This window comes from Xenopus laevis, chromosome 6L, assembly GCF_017654675.1.
Source record: "Xenopus laevis strain J_2021 chromosome 6L, Xenopus_laevis_v10.1, whole genome shotgun sequence".
Taxonomy (NCBI): Eukaryota; Metazoa; Chordata; class Amphibia; order Anura; family Pipidae; genus Xenopus; species Xenopus laevis.
In genome coordinates this window covers 45,969,949-45,991,543 of record NC_054381.1, presented here as the reverse complement: position 1 = coordinate 45,991,543, position 21,595 = coordinate 45,969,949, and the positions used below count along the sequence as shown (strand labels likewise).

Below are 21,595 nucleotides of genomic sequence, written 5' to 3'. Positions count from 1 at the left end.
GGCTTAGATAAGAGTCTTAGAATTTTGTGCTCAATATAAAAACAATTGGCCTATAGTCCTATGGATTTATACAGGTCACAGAACTTCAAGAGCTCTCCTTAGGGCAACGTGGTGTTTTTTGCTGCGTTTTTACATTGCGGTTTTAAAAAAGAACAGCCAGGCGTAAATACGCATAAACTGCACTACCACTGAAACTAATGGAAAACGCACTATGGCAATTCACACAGGGCGCTTGCAAGCTGAAATCCGCCACAGGACGCCAGTGTTGGCGTTTTTTAGCAGAAACGCCAAGAAAACGACCAAATCAATAGACACTATGGGATCTGCACGTTTGAAACCACACTTTGCGTAAATACGCAGCGTATTTTAAATATGGTGTCCAAATTCTCAATGAGAACAATGGAAACAATGAGAAGTGCATGTTGGGAAAATAATCCTACGTGCTGAAAAACACATGAAAAACCCATGTTGACGGTCGCATGTGGTTTCAGTGGCGTATTTACGCCTGGCTGTTCTTTTTTTAAAAATGCAACGTAAAAACGCCGCAAAAACGCCACGTCTGGCCTTGCCCTTACACCTGAGCCCACACCTGCTGCTGACAAAAATCAAACAGCCCCTTAAAACTGAATTTATTTAGGAAAGTGCAATTCCCATGCACTGGAATTTGGTGATATATTTGGATAAAACAGAAACGTAACCTGCTGCGTTTTCAGCCAACAGTGAGATAAATGTAGTTCTTACCTGCGATTTCACTTTCAATATGCTGCGTCCCACCTGCATTTGGCGCTTACATGCGTCTGTGTGAGTACAGCCCCCTTCACAGTAATTGAGTGTGTCTACTCCTGCGCTCCCCTGTGGTTGAACGGAAGAAAGCGCAACGCAGGGGAGCGCATGAAAAAAAACACCTGTGTGTAAGAGCCCTAATAAGAAAAAACAAGTTTTGTCCATCTCATTATTTGTTATCATTGACACATTACATTATGATGTAAATTGTATAATATGAACACAATTTGGAACTGACTTTTCAAGCTCAGATAAAATGCTGGAATTTTCGAAGTGATTTCATTGTGTCATTGTTTCACTGGAAGCCACAACCACATCCTCGCTAGGCACAAAGCTCCATTTGTGTTCTGTTCAGTTTAATGATGTTAATCAGGAGGCGCTCGTTTGCATTTATAGAGTTATATAATTCTGCTAATTAAATCTAATAACATTGCCATGCGGACTCTGCTCTTGTTGCCCCAAATAATTACATTGCAGGAAACCAATTACTAGATGGAAAAAAACAGTTTGGTGAGTGAGGAACTGGCGTCCTCCAGCTGTTCCAGAACTACAACTCCCATCATTCTTGCTGCCATAGATCTTTTCACTTGATAGACAAAACGGTATAATTCATTGTTATCAATAAATATGAATTACACGGTTGAGCTTTATGGATATGTGGTGTCTTCAGAATTAAAATAGTGATAAACAGCTTGTATCCACATGTTATTATCTACTGCCTTGGCAGCATTTTGTGCTTAAATTAAAAAATAAGAAGACAACTAGCGACTGAGTTCATTTTGTTTGGAGACACAGATCTTTACTGCTAAAGGGTTGTGGTGGCCATGGACTGGTACAGAAGCCCAAAACATACAGTAATGTATAACATTTGTAGTCTAATTGTTTGTTGGGCTTGAGTTGCAAGGGGAATACACAGATTGAGTTGCAATACACAGGTTGGTTGTCAAAGCTCTGCTTATAGTAAACAAGTGATGTACCAACATGGATACCTGCTTTTCATGAATTGCATCCCTTTTGGGCACATCAATGCACACACCATCAATTGTGGCATTCCCTTTCTCTTCCTAAGGTTTCCTGCATTCCTTAAAGGGATTCTGTCATGGCAAAACATGTTTTTTTTACAAAATACATGAGTTAATAGCGCTGCTTCACCACATGTCTGCATTGAAATACATTTTTCAAAAGAAGAACAGATTTGTCATGTTTCATTTTCAAATCGGACATGGGACTAGACATTTTGTCCGTTTCCCTGTTGCCCCCAGTCATGTGCTCTGATAAACTTCAGTCACTCTTTACTGTTGTGCTCCCCGCCCCCCCAGCAGCCTCAGTAGAACAAGGTAACCAGATAACAGCTTCCTGACACCTGCTCAGTGGCGTAACTACCAGGGGAGCAGGGGGTGCGATTGGGCCAGGGCCTGCACCCCTTCAGGGCCCCCTGGCAGCTCGCACTCCACAAATTCTGGCCTGATTCCGGGCGTAAGGGGGGGAGGGCCCGGCTGCGCATCCTGCGCCAGGGCCCGTCCCCCTCTAGTTACGTTGCTGCACCTGCTCCCCACCTAGTGGTAGATATGAGAACAGCACTCAAAAGTAAAAATCTGGCTAGGTGACTCCCTCATTTACATTGAGAAACAATAGCTTAACTGAAAGCATGGTGGCTCTTTCTGAAAGCACATGAACAGGCAACATGGCCCGAGGTGGCTGCTTTACACTAATATTACAACTAAAAAGAGTAAATTTATTGGTTCAAGGATAACATTTTATATAGTAGAATGAATTACATGCAATGTACACTGTGTACCTTAGTGATAAAAACTATACCATAAAAATCATGGCATAATCTCTTAAAGGCACTTCATTTTGCCTAAATGAAACATAAACTGCTACACAAAGCCATTACACTGGTGTGAACAGGATGAGTAAAATGTCTCCTTTAGCCCCAATGACCTATTTAATAAGTGGCATAAGCCCCAGTCAATGAGGTGTCATGAGAATGGAGTGAATGTAATTGGTGCTTATGGCCCAGGGGCACTTGCAATTGACAAGGGGCCTCAGAATATTCAGAAGAGAAGGATTCATTCTGGAGAGCCATTATAGGTCAGAGGAGGCTGCCAGATGCCCCAGTAGTTATTTCCTTGCTTTTATATTTCTTTCTGCTCCAACAACAGATTTACTGTCATCTTTTATCCATAACAATATGGATTATATTCACAATACAACGGTCACTGACCCCATGAAAACAAATGCTCTGTAAGGCTACAAATGTATTGTTATTGCTATGTTTTATGACTCCTCTTTCTATTCAGGCCTCTCCTATTTATATTCCAGTCTCCTCTTTAAATCAATCTATGGTTGCTAGCGTCATTTGGACCCTAGCAACCAGATTGCGGAGATTGCAAAAGCTAAAAAGCTCAAACTACAAATCACAAAAAATGAAAACCAATTGCAAATTGTCTCAAAATATCCCTCTCTACATCATACTAAAAGTTAATTAAGGTGAACAGTCCCTTTATAGGATTGTTTTGTCCGCAATATCTTAGTTGGGATCATATACAAGGTACTGTTTTATTATTATAGTGAAAATAGTTTTAAAAATTAGAATTATTTGATTCAAATTGAGAATATGGGAAATGGTCTTCCCGTAAATCAGGGTTTTCTGGAAAACAGGTTTCCGAATAATGGGTCCTGAATATGTATTTCCAGGGTTCAATGTAGAGATGGAGAGGGTTGTTGCAGCATACTGTATATCTTCAGGGTCATCCCCATGGCTCCTTGTATAGTGGCTAAACATAATATAAAGGATAAATTCTGATATTGTTGTGTGTTTGCCTTTTTTTGTATGCCATTGATAGAATGCTCTCCAATAAGTTCATAAAGGACAGACACATGCTAAGCATTGCTAAGTAACAAGTGCTGGAGACAAATAAAAGAATGTGAATGTTTGACTAATAACGTTCCTTACAGTGTGTGCAACATGGATACAATATAAACTTGGTATTTGATTTCCCCTCACTTGGTCAGATTATATTTCCATTGAAATAACAGAAACGTGTATTTAATCCATTTTTATTTAATGCACAAGTTGGTGGCGCAGGAGGCGGCTGATGCACTGCGGCAGTTATTTTGGAATGAAACACCGAGTTTTAACATTGTGCCTTTTTTTTGGGTAATTTCAATATTTATACATTTAACATAAAGGAAGGATTATTGAAATCTGCTTGGAAACACCAAGATTAATTCTGCATTTGCATTTGCAGGAGAGGAGGCACTTATTTGCAAAATGAAGCAGCAGCCGTATTTAGCTCTCAATACATTATACATAATTGCTGTGCTTTCACTTTACTGCAGATTACCCACTGGCTTTATGTATTTTAAGCAGCTTCTTTCATTTCTAGGGATGCTGCCCACTTGGTGATATTTAGTCACAAAAATACAGCTACTAACTGATTCCAGCACTGAATTGAATGTGTCTAACTGGAATAATGACTTTGCTTTCCTGATCACCACATCCAGTTTTAAAAACAATAAGATAATATAGTTGAGGTGGATGGACATCGCCATTTAACTGCTCACGTGGATAATAGACACTAATGCGCTTGTGCAGTAAAAAAGGACAATGTCATGTCATTATCACAGCTGCTGTTCACATGTATCTATAAAATCTATAAAATATCCTTGTTTATATTAATAATATACTTATAGAGATTTAGCCTCTACTAGCAGCCAGGGCCGGAACTAAGGGTAGGCAGAGTAGGCACCTGCCTAGGGCGCAATCATAGGGGGGAGCATTTTTAATGGGAATTTGTTTCAGGGTTTTTTTTGTCATTTTTTTGTTTTTTTTTCTGTATAAAACCTGGGTTATACAACCCACATGTTTGACTGTGATTTGTATGGATGCACTATTGGTTAGTGCAAGTGGTCCGGCTCCTGCAGCAATCCCCAACCTCCCTCTTACTTGCTGGACTCGGACCATTTTTTGCCATCCAGCATTTCTTTTTAACGCGCAGTAGTACATGCGCTGTAGGAATCAGCTCGTCCAGACATCACCGTTATCACATCATATTGAGACGACAGCGGGCAGCAAAGAGAGAGAGGCAGAGAACTGGGCTGGTGCGTTGGTGTGACGTAGGTTGAAGAGAACTGGAGAAAGCCAGACCTTATTTTCTGATGTTTCCTGTTCCTATTTATGGCTGATCGCTGACACAGGAACATATTTGGGGGCAATATTTAAAGCTGGCACAGGTGCAGATTTGGGGAAAGTTTTTATGTCTGGCACAGTTACAGATTTGGGGAAAATATTTATGGCTGGCACAGGAACAGATTTGGGGGCAATGTTTAAAGCTGCAGATTTTTGAAACATTTTTATGGCTGGCTGCTGGCACAGTTACAGATTTGAGAGCAATATTTATGGCTGGTAGAGGAACAGATTTGGGGGCAATGTTTATATAAATGAAAAGTTTCAATCACGAATGTGTTGTAAGGTTTGTTTATTAAAAGCCCGTAATTGTAAGGTGGGATATGATATTACAAGATGAGGGGGGGGGGAGTGCTGATTGAAGCCCTTGCCTAGTGTGCAAACCTTGGCCTGGCCCTGCTAGCAGCAAATTCAAAGCCAATGCGAGAAACCTACAGCCGTGTCATCTCTGAGGCAGATGTGAGTATATATAGAAATAAGAGTGACATTATCCTTCTGCACTATCTATACTTCCCCAATACTGAACAGCAAAGACAACATGGGAGAAGAACTACTGCATTTCCTTTGCCTTAAGGTACCAATGGGCCCAGGGCAAATATATTTAATCATATAACACATGCTATTGCACATAGAATGGAATATATAATCCAGTCGCTGGGAATTAGGTCTCTGGGACTGGAGAGAGAGGTGTGCAAAAGTATTTAGTTCCTGCAGATAAAACTATGTCGTTTGAGCTCAGATCCAATTGTTTTGCCTTTGCATAAGAAGTGCAAGTTACAAAGAACACTGCTTGATAAAACGCTTCCCCAGCTATGCAGGGACAGTGGCTAATATAATATGCAAAAATAATCCTCCAATGAGAATCCCAACTGATCTGTGCAAATCTGGCTCCAAGTTCTTTTCTTCTGGAACTGGAGCTGAAAATGCAAAGATGGATTTTGTATCATAGAATAACTAAGCTATATGACCTCCCTTGTTTTGCATCTTGTTCTCTCTTTTAGTGGATGTACTTTCTCTTTACTTACTGAGCAGAACTGTACATAGTGCAATCATATTAGGTTTTCATGCCTTGTACCTGTTCATGTTGCATAACTGTGAGCTCCCACATACTGTCTGCTATAGAACGGATCTCTTTCTCAGGCTGTTGACCTCTAAAACAAGCCAAAGCTTCCTTCTTAAAGTTAAAGGAGAATGAAACCCTAAAAACAAATATGGGTAGAATATACAATATAATATACTGAACTTACTGCACGAGGCTAACATTTCAGAATCTGTATGTATTTCAGGCTTTCAAAGTTGTGCACATCTTGGATTTTGTTAGAAGTGTCAGTGACACTGCACATGCTCAGTGTAGTCTGGGCAACTGTAGAAAAGTTAATCTTAGTGGTTGTTGCAATTCATCCAGCAGAAGATGCAGATTGCAGGCGTTTCAGAGCTGACGTAGTGAGAATGCTAAAGGGTTGTGGTTGCTTTGGGCTGGTAGGGAGTCTCTTAAGATAATTTGCAGCATTTCTACCCAACCTCTTTGCTTTAGTTCTCCTTTAAATACATGACTGCAATTCTTATGGCTCATTTACATCTGCAAGTAAAATAAGAAAAGTGCAATTGCAATTACCTGTTTCCCCCCCCCACAATGCAGTATTCCTTACCCACATTCCAGCAACATTGTGGTCACAAGGGGGTGATGCACTTGGCACAATTGTATCCTATTTGTCAGAATTACTGCAGCTGGTGTCAATTCCAGTGTTTGGTGTGCAAGCAATGTCTGTGCTTGGTATGCTTTGCTGGGTGCTAAGGGGAACGCTGGAGCTACTACCAGGTCAAGTGGAGGCAGCAGCTCCAGGGGTCCCCCTTGTTAATAGGCACAACTGTGCTTGATTCAGAATGAAAGGCAAGAAGGACTGAGTGGGGCCAAACACAACTCTACAGAAATGCAAGGAGTGCATTTTAACTCTAGTGCCTAAAGTGCTTTAACTTAACACACAACTGATTGCAGGGAAATTGCAGGGACCAAACTGCACTTGTGGACGTATATGAGCTTGTTTATCTTCATAACTACTGGCCATTGTACATTGGGGCTGGCAATGTTTTGTTTTAATACTGAGTGATAGGATCCAAGAGTCATGTCTAGTGTCATTCTCTTTAACCAGGCCCGGATTTGTGGCAGAAGGTGCTAAGATCGTGTGGCCTAGGGGCACCCAAGACGGAAATACCAGTCTGTACACCCCTATAGAACAAGGTGGTAGCAGCCTCATCAGTCCATGAGAGAAGCTTCTTCTATGTGTGTCCAGTTATAGAGTACATCACCCTGACACGGGAAGGGGATTCCTGGGGACCCGAGTCTCTGCTTACCATTACTCCAAACACAGCCCTGGTGGTGAAAGGCACCATTATGATTATAAGGGGTTCCCATGCAATGCAGCAGATAACAGACAGACCCCTGCTTGGTTGAACATGAGGATTAGAAGAATTAGGCAATAAAAACTTTCATTTTCTGTTTTCAAAAAGGAACCGATATTTTTTTTCAAAGAAAATACATAATTCTGATTACTTATGAGGGCTAGAATAAAAGCACAAGGATTGGTAGGGTCGCTGGAATCTCAGCTTTACGACTTTCTCCATGTTGCACTGGATTTAGTTATTGATACATCCTTATTAAAAATCTGTAAATGTAAGGGGTCCTCCACACAAAAACAAAATAAAATAATATTCTATGCAACTTTCCATTACACAATGATTAAATTGTAACATTCTGAATGGGTTTAAAAGTTTGGCGCAAATAAGATCACTACTGAAATCAGTATTTGCTGTTCCCTTTCTGTCCTCTGGTTCCGACTCGAAAACAATGTAGAAGTCAGTTCTCCTCCCGTCTGTTAAAAGCTGCTTCAGCAACATTGTTTCAGGAGTCAGAACTAGGAATGCAGAGAATATATAAACTGCCAGACAAATCCTTCCAATAGCAATTACATTTACAAAAAAAAACCATTTGTAATTATTGAAAAAGTTGCAAAAATAGAACGCTTTCTATTTTGGATCTGTATATTGAGATCTGTCCAGAAATAATTAGGTGTGAACATATACAGAGTCTTAGGAAACTGCAGACAGACAGAAGGAAAATCCCATCATCATCCAACATTAGCAGAGCACAAGCTGGATCAGGGTGTAAATCAGACGTATCATCTCATTAGCTCCTATGTCAGTTCAGTGCAGTAGGGATCAGTCATTGGACCCAACGGGAAACTGTAGAAGCAAAGAAAGCTGAACACTGTGGGGCCATAAAAGCTGAAATATTTCCAGAACACCGGATGGAATTCTCAGTCGGAACTTAGAATCCCTTTACAATGTGCTATAAAATGAAGAGTCTACTCAGCAAGAATGACCGTATCTTGCTTCTGTAATTAATCTGGGCTGCAATTAGGTCATTTGAAGGAAGGTTTCTTGCCCCTTGTAAAGCAGACTCTTTCTAATATTATATATTTCGTTATGAAATGAAAGTGATATATACATGATTACAGTATGCCCTGTCCTGGGAAGGATTAGTTCAGTAAAGCCTTCAACCGTGGAAAAAGAGTATTTTTACAAAGGTAGAATAGGAGTTTTAACCAGGAAGAGTTTGGTACATCTTCACTGGCCATTAGTATTGAGAACTATATGAAGTGTTCTTTTAGTCAGGAGTTTGGACCTTAAAGAGAAACGCCACCAGAAACTGTCAACTTGGCAGGGGATTTTCTTTACAGTATTTTTATGTTGACAAAATGCTGGATCTTCCCATATGTTGTTGGCCAATTAGATGGCTAAAGTTATAAGGGTCAGGGTGATCACAGACTTGTATTCCATGACTGACGTTTTTGCTGAAGCAGATGCAGAATGGCACAGTGACACTGCCAATGGGAAGGGAGTTGCATTGTCTCTGAAATTTAGGGAACAGAGGAATATCCAAACATATTGTAACACAGTATAACGATTAACAGAGTTAAGGTTTTAGAATTGCCTCTGATTGCCTCTTTACCAATATAATGGTGCTATACACATCACATGGTATACTAGTGCTAAACATAAGGATACCTTACCTAGCCTATTATTTTATTAAGTGTTAGTTCCCCTTTGATTTATGGGGGTTACTTTATGTTGTAAATGGCATGATCTCAAATAATAAAGTGACACTTAGTATTATGCATATATTATACAACATATATTACACTAAATATTACACTAAGGCCGTAAATGTGTGTAAAAGACATACTTAGAAATTGAGTAATTTGTAATTGTTCTTAGTAACGTCGCTTGTCATGCGATTAAATAAAAAATGGTGTATTGCTCACTTCAAAGTATTATTACATTAGGAGACAAAGCAGAGTATCAAGATGTATATATTTAAGTCTGCAGCATGGGGTATTGTTATTGACCCATATCTGATATAATGGGGTACAGCTACAGATTTGGGATCTGTTATCTAGACACCTGTTATACAGAAAGCTTTGACTGGAGGGAAGGCCATCACCCATACATTCCATTTTAAGCAAATAATTAAAATTTTTAAAAATGATTTCCTTTTTCTCTGTAATAATAAAACAGCACCTTCTACTTGATCCCAACTAAGATGTAAGTCATCCTTATTGGAGGCAAAACCAGCTTATTGAGCTTATTTAATGTGTAAATGTTTTTATTAGGGATGCACCGAATCCAGGATTCGGTTCGGGATTCGGCCAGGATTCAGATTCGGCCAAATCCTTCTTCCTGAACCAAATCCTAATTTGCATATGTAAATTAGGGGCATGGAGGGAAATTGCGTGACTTTTTGTCACAAAAGAAGGAAATAAAAAATATTTCCCCTTCCCACCACTAATTTGCATATGCAAATTAGGATTCGGATTTGGTTCGGTATTCGGCTGAATCTTTCGTGACGGATTCGGGGGGTCGGCCGAATCCAAAATAGTGGATTCTGTGCATCCCTAGTTTTTATAGAAGACAATTTATGCTGATCTAAATGACAGAAAGATATCTTATCCGGAAAACCCCAGGACCTGAGCATTCTGGATAATAGGTCTCATAACTGCAGGGTTGGATTGGGCTGGCGGGACACCGGTGGGCCCTGGCCATCGTTGGCCCCGTCTGCCGAGATCCGCTCCCTCCCATCTGGTGAATTTTCACTGCCCTGAACGATAGAAGAAAATGCAGGTATGAGCTGGTTGGGGCAGGGTGGAGGCGGGTTGCGATTTGCTGCCGATGGGGGGGCCATGAAGTTGGGGGGGGAGCAAGGAGCATGGAGCAGGTGTGTGGGGGCCCCTGATAAGGCAGTCCCAGTGGCCCCAGACCCCCCCCAGTCCGACACTGCATACCTGTACTAGGAAACCTCCCACCTTAGTAAATAACACCTCCACATCTGTGCTTCACATTTATTGTGTTATGGGATGTGACTTTATTTAAAAAAAATATAGGCATAAAAGGATGCTGTGCTGATTTTATACATACAATTCAAGAGAATCTTTCCCACTAAAAACAGATGACAAGATTCAAATGACATTGACACGGTCGAATTTGCAGCAAACATTGCACTGTTTTCTTTTTTTTTTTTTTCTTTTATTGCCCCTTCATTAAATTAGAATTGTAATATTTGTTTAACTGCACAGCAATAAAATATGATTTCATATGGACACGTCACAAAATAAAAACCGAGTAATATATTTACAATATTTTCTTCATCAAATTTGGTCACTTTGACATTAGCTCTGGACATTGCTAAGGTTTTAGTGGCAGGATAATGTATTTCGGCTGGAGTTCACATTTGACTGATTATCCTATATGGCACCAGAATTCCACCCTCGCTGTCTTATTGCATCCTCTTGCATTTATATACATTATGGCTCAATGAAAGCACAAAGGTACTCGCCATGACAAGCTCATCATTTCTCAGTGCTGTGCATCCTTCTGCGGCTTCATCACTCACTAGCTCACAATACTCACGCACTTTCATTTAGCTGAAATATGAGAATTCCTTGGTTTTATTTAAATATACTGAATAAAATCTAATTAAAAAAACAACAGCTTTAAGTCTCTAAACAGCAAGTGCCCGACGATATATTCTGCTCTAAAATGTGTTTTTCCGCACACACTCCAGTGGTCGGTTTTGGCCAGCAACTCCCCTTTTTGCATTCTGCCCATTCATTTCCTTCATGTAAAAACATCCAGAACTTTCACAGATTAACAAACGGGTGACAGCTTCTCCAGTTGTGCTTTAAAGAAAAGGTTCTGTAAGTGCAAAGCAAACATCTTGTGCAGCTACACTGGTCCTAGAGCTAAGAACTCTATCACAAATAGCACACGGCCTTGGGCTTTAGATACAATCAATCTCCAGTTTCATCTCCTGCCTTTTCTGGGATGGCCTCCAAACTGCGTCGGGGCTTGGGCGCTTCTGAGTTTCCAGTACTTGGCTTGTTTAATCCGCACGACACAGCAGCATAATGAATTTGCTTCAGGTTCTCCAAGGCCTCGGTTTTAGCGTATTTGAGAAGATCAGCTTGACCCTGGAAAGAGGCAAAGTAACAATTACTTTATATTTCAGTAAGGCACCTATCTATATCTCACTGGTTATACATACGGAAGGCAAGAGTGTTCCTAGTCTAAATGGGCTACTGATCCTGTTTCTGATGTTGTTGGACACACACTGTAACATTTGGAAGGATCAGGTACAGGTTAGTTAAGATGAGTCAACAAAAAGTCCCCACAGTAAGGGTAAGGCCACACTAAGCGATAGCGCGGCGATTTGACTCGCGGCGACTTTTCGCCGCGACTTTTAATCCGCAATCGCTGGCGAAACTTTGGCGCTGGCGTCTATGGGGAATCGCGCAAAATCGCCAGCGTAAAAACACACGCGGCGATCTTTTTTCTATTGTCGCTTGAAATCGCCTAGCGAGGCGATTTCGAGCGACAATAGAAAAAAGATCGCCGCGTGTGTTTTTACGCAGCGATTCCCCATAGACGCCAGCGCCAAAGTTTCGCCAGCGATTGCCGTTTAAAAGTCGCGGCGAAAAGTCGCCGCGAGTCAAATCGCCGCGCTATCGCTTAGTGTGGCCTTACCCTAAGCTCTGGCCTGTGACTTGTGTTTTATTTATTACAGAGCAAACTGGGAAGTCCAGCAGTACAAATATTTTTTTCTATTTGGCTACACTTTCCTGATTGTAAGGAAATTGTTGTAGATGGTCAAAGCAGGCTAACACATTGTAACAAATAGGGATGCAACGAATCCGGGATTCAGTTCGGGATTCTGGCTTTTTCAGCAGGATTCGGATTCGGCCGAATCCTTCTGCCCAGCCGAACCGAATCCTAATTTGCATATGCAAATTAGGGGTGGGGAGGGAAAGCGCGTGACTTTTTGTCAGAAAACAAGGAAGTAAAAAATGTTTTTCCCTTCCCACCCCTAATTTCCATATGCAAATTAGTGTTCGGATTCGGTTCAGTATTCGGGCGAATTTTTCATGAAGGATTCGGTGCATCCCTAGTAACATATCTACACATCTGTTGATGTGCAGGTTGACCTGAAAACCCATGGGTTGAGTTTGGGTTTAAATTCAGCCAAAAATTGTGGGTTCTGTTTGGGTGCTGTTCACACTGGGGAAGTACACTCCTCCTCTGCTCCTGAAGGTTCCCTGTCTTGGAACCAGAGATCAGGGCCAGACCAGCACCCTAGGCAACCTGGACGGCCACCCTACCCCCCCCCGACCACAACAGAGGGGAGGGTGACAGAGGGATGGGTTACAGAGGCAAGGAAGGGGAGTACAACTGAGGGGTGAGGACTATGGGTAGGCAGAAACCAATTTCTGCCTACCTCTAGTTCCGGCCCTGCCAGAGATGTACACAGAAGTAGTGCACAGAGCGGGAAGGGTCGGTGCTGGTTAAGGTTTTGCGACAAAATTTTTTGGGTTAGGGTTGGGTTATGGTTTTGCGCTTTAGGTTCAGGTGCAGTTTAAGTTTTTCCTGACCCCCATATCAGTAACGTCTGTTTGTTTGATAAGTGTGTGAATTTGTTAACATTCAGTTTCAGTGGGTGTCAGTAGCCAGGGCAGCTCAGCAATAGCACTGAGTACTAACAACCAACTGAATGCTTAATTCTTATTTTAAAACACTTTGGGGGAGGAAGAATTCAGGCCCATAAAGTGTATTCTCTAGACTCATAAATTGAATCTTTGTGCCATTCGCTGCTCCATGTGTCTTTTTTTAGACCCTGGATATAGCCAAGAAATAAAGAAAATATTCAGAATTATAGCACAATGTGGCAAAATGTTCATACTGTATATAACCACAGTCAACATTAAAGGAGAACTAAAGCCTAAAATATAATAGTTATAGTGCAATATAAATATTTATAGTGTATATGACTATAATAACCTAGTTCTTCAGAGCAGCAGCTGCCCATCTTGTATCTTGTCAGGCCATCTTTTGAGTGCCAGTGACACTGCACATGCTCAGTATGCTCTGAGCTGCCGGGAAGCTAATCTTACAGGGTGTAGGAAATTACCAAGCAGCGATTGAGATTTATTTGTCATAGATGCTGTTGCTACAGGGCTAATTCTTGATTTCTAATGTAGAATTGATTTATGAGCTGCCATGTAATGAATGACTAATTAGTCTTGTATTGCCTGTTACATATGCTCAGTATATTGTGCTCAGTAAGTGACAGCAGCACAGAGCACATGCAGTGAATCAGCAGAAAAGAAGATGGCGAGCTACTGGGGCATCTTTGGAGACACAGATCTTTACTGCTAAAATGCTATTGTTGCCTTTACGCTGGTACAGAAACCCAAAATATAATGTGCAGCATTTTTCCCTTCTTTACTTCTTATTCAGAATAAATGAAGATCGCTATCACAGCTACCTGAAGGGCATTCAAGTGATTCTGCCCTTGCCCATAATATTTTACATTTCTATTACACTGTGGATTCTGCAGTTTACTCACACACACATATACATTTCTGACCTTTTACTAAATACCCAGTTAAGAGGGCAAGCATATGTTCTGTATGCTTGTTAAATCCTATGGGGGAATGTAATATGTTTTGCTAGCGCAAAAACTTGCCCATGATGCCTGCGAATGTTAGCTACCATGTTTGATTCCTTTTTGATTGATTAAAGACCTCAACTACGTCATCCCAAAGTTTGCGCCCAAAGAGTTTGCAGTGGATGTAATAAAATTTCACAAAACCTTTTTGGCGACAAAACAATTAACGGAACTCCAGAGCAGGTGTTAACGCTAAACCTTTGCTTAGCGAAAATGCAAAATGTAATATTCGCCAGCGACTGATTTTACATTGCGAGCAGTGCTAAATATTTGCAAAGACATCATTTTAAATAATGCCTGCGACTTTTAATTATATTCCCCCCCCCAATGTGTATTATTGATATTCCAATTTTCTTTTACTTCTTTAAGACTTGTGAATAAGTTTGAATATAACATTTAACACAGCAATCGCATATTGATCAAAAACTCAATTTCAGAGGCAACATTTGGAAACATATCAAAGTACTCTCATTTATTGAGGGAAGGAATATAAATAGTAATATCCTCTTGCTTCTTCTAGCAGTAGGAAAAGGAAGAGGCTTGTAGAGAAAAACCTGATCCAAGATGGCTTTGTACTCATTGCAGATTAAGGCCACATACCAGGGAAGGATTTAACACTAGAACATTGATTAAGGTTTGCATTGCTATGGTGCAAAAACACTCGCTCTCTCACAAAGCAAGACAGGCAGTTATATAATCCCACAAGCCGAAGATTTTGTCCAGTACATTGAAATTCATTTTAAAGTTCTTTGCACTAGAGAAGTGCGGGCCGACCCGAGGCCCGCGGGTCGGCCGGGTTCGGGCCGACTCCTGGACACAATGCGTGGGTCGAGCTCTTCTCCTGCTCTCCCCGCCCGCGACCTAATACTGACAGCTTCCGGCGCCAGAATTTATAGACTTCCGCTGCGCCTTTTGTGATGTCACTGTGGGGCGGGCGCGGGTCTATAAATAAAGGGGAGCAGCAGGCCCGGGTCAGATGCGGGTAGGGAGCAGGCGGGTTAGGGTCAAGAAATTCTCGACCCGCACATCACTACTTTGGTGAAGAACATTAACTTATACAATTTCATTTTAAAGGTTATTGTTCACCTGTAAATGAACTGTTAGCAGAGCCGGGCCAACCCAGCCAGGCGCCCTAGGCAACCTGGCCGGGCACGGCGACGGCTGAGCGCAGTTTCTGGCGCGCATGTGCAAAAGTGCCCTAGGCAAGTGCCTACTCTGCCTACCCCTAGTTCCGGCCCTGACTGTTAGTATGATGTAGAAAGTGATATTCTGAGACAATTTGCATTTGGTTTTTAATGTTTTATTATTTGTGGTTTTTGAGTTATTTAGCTTTTTATTCAGCAACTCTCCAGTTTGCAATTTCAGAAATCTGGTTGCTAGGGTCCAAATAACCCTAGCAACCATGCATTGATTGATTAAATAAGACATTGGGAAATGAATAGGAGAGGCCTGAATAGAAAGATGAGTAATAATAGATGAGTAATGCCGGGATATCACTCATATGTGAACAAAGTTAAGTCATATTAAGACATAAAATCCATATGTCTCCTCCTCCCTTGTTTATAAAACAGCACCCCCAGCACAAGATTAAACACCTTAGGGGCCCCTAACAATAATTTTCAAATGCTAACAAACCCTCAGAACAAATACCAGGCTTATGTTCCACAGGAAGAGTATGACACACACAGAGAGTATAGGACAGGCAGAGTATGGTGCACACAGAGCATAGGGAAGGCAGTTGTATGAGTGTGAACAGGTGAACAATGTGGGCAGTTTCAGTCTGGGTCTAAGATGTGAACCGTATGGGGCTTTAGGAGTGTGAACAATAGAGGTGGTATAAATTTGAATTAGAGGTTTACACAATGCAGGGACCAGTTAATCTCAGTACTGATACCTTTTGAAGCTTACCAGGGCCGCTCCGGCCATGAGGCAAGGTGAGAATCTTGCCTCAGGCGGCACGGAGCGGCCAGTTACCAGGGGCGGCAAAAAGCCACCTCTGGTAACTTTAACAGCCGAATTTCCGTTCCGTTTTAAAACAGAAATTCGGCTCTTCTAGCGCAGCGAGCGCAATAGCGCTCACTGCACTAGCGATGCGACCCCTCCTCCACCCGCTCCGACGCTGGTAGTTAGAAGAGCGGAGCAGGAGGAGGGGCGGCATTGGGGCTGCTGCCTCAGGCGGCAGCAGCCCCTGAAACGTGCCTGAAGCTTACACATGGTAAGCAGTCACAGCAGGCAGACTTTCATGTGGAGGCCACACAAGGGGGGGGGGTGCCAGTTGGACAGCCCTGATGTACAGTATATAAGGAGGTACAAAATCCATGCACCACCAATTGGATAACACGGAAATGACTGTGTGGTGCTAATAGAATTATCCTCCTCTCATCCAAAAGGGTACAGGCCCCTCCGCTGCTGAAGTCCTTATCATGGCTTCCCATAAAACAAAGAATATCTTATAAACTCCTCCTCATAACCTTCAAAGCCCTTCATTCCTCTGCACCTAACTACATCTCATCTTTTGTCTCTCTATATGTTCCTGCCCGAAACCTCCGCTCCTCTCAGAGCAACCGCTTGGTTGTACCCCCCACTACTACTGCTGTTTCCCGTATCAAACCCTTCTCTCTTGCGACTCCTTATCTTTGGAATGCCATTCCTGAATCTCTCAGGAGAGAATCCTCCCTCAATGTTTTCAAAACAAAACTCAAAGACTACCTCTGGGAGCACCTGGATAACACCTGAACTGGCACTTATATAACAGTGTAACAAACTGTAACCCACAGCACCTTAATACCCCTCTGAATTGTGTCTGTATGTTACCCTCCCATTTAGACTGTAAGCCCTACGGGGTAGGGTCCTCTAGCCTTTTGTTTCCTTGACACTGAGCACTTAATCTGCATTGTAATTATATTGTATATTTTTGTGAATTGTATTCTAATAATGCACTTATTGTTACTTTTTATTCCAATGACCCCTTGTTTGTTACTACTAATTTATTGTTTTGTTGTACAGTGCTTTGCCCTCAAGGAGCGCTTTACAAATAAAAATATACATACATACATACATACATAATATCCAACACATGGGGTGGGAAGGGATTCTGGCATAAGTGATTTGGTTAAAGACTCCCATATAGTAGCATTACACTGTGCATTTGTGCAACATTTCTATAGATGGATCAGGCTACACACGTGGCACACCATTCCTTACACTGGAGAAGTGGGCCAGATGCTTTAAGGCTGGTTCCATCTGTACAAAAATAATGCACGTTACCATTGTTAATTAATACTGAAAAGACTTGAAACCTGATAGATAAATAATAAATAAAACTCTCCATTTTAAGTGCCAGTTAGTACTTGTAAAAATGTTCTCTTTGGAGCAGAAGTGTTGATTGTAATCAGAATGTGATTATACTCTCTGTGATTATCTGTGCACACACCTCTCCACCTCTCTGTTATTCTCAATTGAAGCTTAGCTTGATATTTCTACAAGTGAACACAGTATCCCTGACACGACTGTTCCATTGTTTGAAAGGGCAAGTAACAAAGTGTATTTGTTATTTTCCAAATTTGCGTCTCATCATTCTCTTGCTAGCTGTGCTTTAATAATACATATGGAGCCTGGTAAACACACAAAGTATTTTTTTGGAGAGGGACATGTAAACGGAATGGTTCTCTCATTTCAAACCCACTCCTTGGTAACAATCAGTTCACTTGTTTTGCTTCTTTGTATTTTTGCTGCCATAAAAAAAAATAATTAAAGGGGCCATTTAGACTTCTGATACAGAAGTAAATTGCCCAAGTGCTGCTCCACATGCTCCTGTTCTGTCATTTAGAGGGACATGGTGCAAATCAACTCTCTTCCACTTGTGTGACCAAATTACGATCAACTGTATGTAACCTTTCTGCAAATGATCATTTACTGCCATTAACTCTCTACCTTCTAACTCATATTTCAGAGCTCTGCTCTTCCCTGTTTTATTGCATGCCTGCGAGAGCTGCTCTTGAAAGTAGTTCTTTCACCTACCAAATACAGTTCTGACAGCTTATCACACCCTTTTCTTTGGCTTTGTATCAAGCAGCTGAGAAAACACACAGATGCAGAAAAACAGCAAAGTTTGACAGAGAAAAGAATAACAATTGTACAGATCACAATAGCTTAAGCAGGGTTTAAAGAAGACATAAAAAAGCAGGTATCATTTTTATCTTTTTTGGAATAAGGGAGCAACATACACCAAAACCCAACATGGTACCCACACAAAGAAGGTAGCAGGTAACCTCGCACACAATGAAATATCAGTGCCCCATGCTCATTTTTCAAACTGCCTAAATCAGCAGTATGTTTGGATACAAGGATGCACAAAATCCTGGATATGGTTCCTGATTTCAGCCTAAGCCAATTTTTTTTTTTATACGGATTCGGCCAAATCCAATAGCCTGGCCGAATCAAATCCAAACCTTACATATCCGCATGCTGGTTTTTCTGGTGCAGAAGAAGGGGTTATATTTGTTCTGGTATTTGGCCTAATCTGTAATCCTGGACCTTGAAAAGCAGGGTTCATTGCATCCCTAACCGCTATACCATCTTTGTCCCATTCTTCTAAAAATGCCTTTTGTCGAATGTTTCAGAATATTCACATATTTAGCCTGCGTACCAATCAGTGAGATAATTTAAGCAACGGTTTACTACTATGCCACTCATAACAAGTTAAAAGTCAGTTCTTAACAACACCATGCAATACAATGTTTTGTATGAAATCAGTTGGCCTACAGTAGACCAAGAAAGTGCTTGTTCCATGTACCTCCTGATGAAGGGAGGTTGTACCCTCCAAAATGTTGATATTGGTGGTGAAAACAAATAAAAAGAAGGGGCACAATTTGTGTGTGCGGATCCGTGAATAGAAAGTTGTAGTAAAACAAAACAGAGGCGCCAAAAGGATAAAATTAGCTAAAAACACTTAAAAACCCAATGGGTAATTCAGAGGAGGTAGTAGTGGACTTACCTCCTCCTAGCCAACACCAACGAAAGTGGTAATTTTCAGTAATAGTTTATTCACAAAACAGTATTGCAACGCGTTTCGCAGGCATTTCCTGCTTCATCAGGCAATGTGGATAGAAAGTTGCTGTTACTGAGGGACCGTGCCGGGAGTGTAAACTCCGGGTGTGCGGTGTATCTATTATATTGTGCAGTACAGTCTTGTACCTTGTGAAAAACTCCACTTCTCTTCCTTCAGTAGGAAATGGTTACTGTGGCATATTTATATAATTATTGTAGAGAATCAGAGTGTGTTTATGTGATGGGGAATGGCAGACTAAGCTCACACTGCTGATGATTCAGGAGCATGTTATCCTTGGAATTCTGTGTACTTGGTATGGTATGAGGGACAGTGGAAGAACAAAGGGGGGTTACCCTGTTATACTAATATAGTCACACACACTGACTGTATACCACATCCGAATCAGATTTTTCTATTTTCTTTCTCTTCATATTGTTCATAAAGTGATACTAAACTGGTGAATGGTGGATCTTTAAGTCTGCACTGGGGCAACTTTTGTTCACTGTGCAATTCATTCTGCACTGTCACAGTTTATAAATGAGTCCCAATGTGAGCTATATACAGATCAATAAACTCCTTGCTGCCAATGAATCTTGCCTGGCATCCAGCACATAGATGTTTGTACAGTACACGGCCATCACAGCTGCTGCACAATAGACAAAATATCAGAGGGTCATTGGGCCTCAGCAACCTGGGAAAAACTGAACTTGGCTTTTAGCATACAGTATATGCATGTTCTCCTTAAAATAAACTTTTAGTATGATGTTGACTGTGATATCCTAAGACAACTGGTCTTCAGCTGTAGATTGACTCTTGTCCATCTCACTTATTTTTCACTTAAATAAACCATAATCTTTTTCATACAATTTACATCAGTATATCCTTTTCTTTGGAGGATTGCAAACCCTAGCTGCACAAAGCATGTATATACCTCAAAACAATCATAACAATAATATTAAAGGAGACATAAAGTGTGAAAAACAAGAATGTTACAGTACATTATACTTTAAAGGAAAGTAGTTTACCACTTGGGGGTGCCCAGTGTTAGGCCCCCCCAAGTAAATGTATTCACTTACCGGAAACCCCGGGCTGGTGATTCTATCAGCAGAAAACCGCACCGGCCTGGGGTTATTCCAGTGAGAACCACATATCTTTGGGCTTCTTCTGTCTTCCAGTTTCCCGGGGCATCAAAAAGCAGAATTTTTAGTTAAAGCTTGGCTTTTCACTCTAATGCGCATGCGCAACTGCAAGAAGACAGAAGAAGCCAAAAGAGAATCACTCCGTGGTGCTCACTGGAATAACCCCGGCCGGTGCCGTTTTCTGTTGATAGGAGCACTATAAGGGGTTTTAAGGTAAGTCAATACATTCACTTCAGGGTGCCTAAGATTTGGCACCCCCAAGTGGTTAGCGACTTTCTTTCATCTTTAAAAAGTTGTTTTTTTTAAAAAGTAGTTTTTCGGGTTGATTTATATCAAAGTTTTGAGACCACATGTTCCTCCCTCAATGAGGAAGGCTCTTAGCTCCAATAAAGGGGCCATTTTTAAAGTTAATGATCATTTTCAGCCCAGAGTGAAACCAGTACCATATATTATTCATTATTGGCTACAAGATTACGGGGGGGGGGGTTCACTTATTATATATGTCCCCTTTCATGTTAAGCATTCCAGGAAGAGACGCTTATTTGGCACAGACAGCAAAGGGCTAAATACAGACGCCATGTTATATTTGATTTTGTATTTCAGGAGGGTGTTTTTGTACATTTCTCTTTACTTTGTAAAGTATGAAAGTTTCTGGTTTCCTTTTACACATGTGAATCCTATTCACGGACTAAATCATAAGATCAGAAAATCTTCCCGAATGAAATACATTTTAGAATATATGTTGAGACTGGTGGAATGCACATTATAAAGATTACTAAAATGCTTTGCATGAGAATTGATAGTATTAGCGACTGGATCAGAATGCCATAAATCTGCCTTCTGTCTTTTCTATGCACGGCATATGTTTGCTTCCAGTATTTATGGACAAAGGTATGATTGCTAAAGAGCAAATATTTACTGTACTAAGATTACGCTATCAGCTGCAAACAGATGAACACTTTAATAGGGAAATATACAAGTCAAAGGTAACCAAGTTTGCTGAGCTATAAGCATTTGCTGGAGAATGTCCAGTAGCAAAAGCTGTTTAGCCACAAGTTGAGAATTTCTGATTTCAATGTTCAACCTAACAAATGATGAAATAAACCTCCTAACAGAGTTAAATGGGGAAAAATGGGTGATTTAGGTCACACTTCACTGGCAACACACAGACCCACACCTGATAACATGTCCATTATCAATAAAACCCCAACCCTTCCCAGGAGCAACATCCAATGGGTTGGTGAGCAACACGTTACTCGTGAGCCACTGGTTGGGGATCACAGCTATAAAATATAGATGGCTGTCTTTCATTTAGATTAAAATTAACTTTTGAGCCAATATCAGGCAAGTGTTATCTTAGAATTTATTTATTATAA

At 41.1% G+C, this 21,595-nt stretch overlaps 1 protein-coding gene across 1 annotated transcript in view; it reads right to left on the bottom strand.

Annotated features, from left to right (window-relative positions):
* Positions 1 to 10,370: 10,370 nt before the first annotated feature.
* LOC108718917 (inactive phospholipase C-like protein 2) overlaps positions 10,371 to 21,595 on the bottom strand; it is a 150,872-nt gene continuing 139,647 nt past the window's right edge. The window contains exon 7 of the mRNA XM_018267435.2: positions 10,371 to 11,499. Within this exon, the coding sequence (XP_018122924.1) occupies positions 11,320 to 11,499 (180 nt within the window). The 3' untranslated portion in view covers positions 10,371 to 11,319. The remainder of the gene's footprint in view (positions 11,500 to 21,595) is intronic.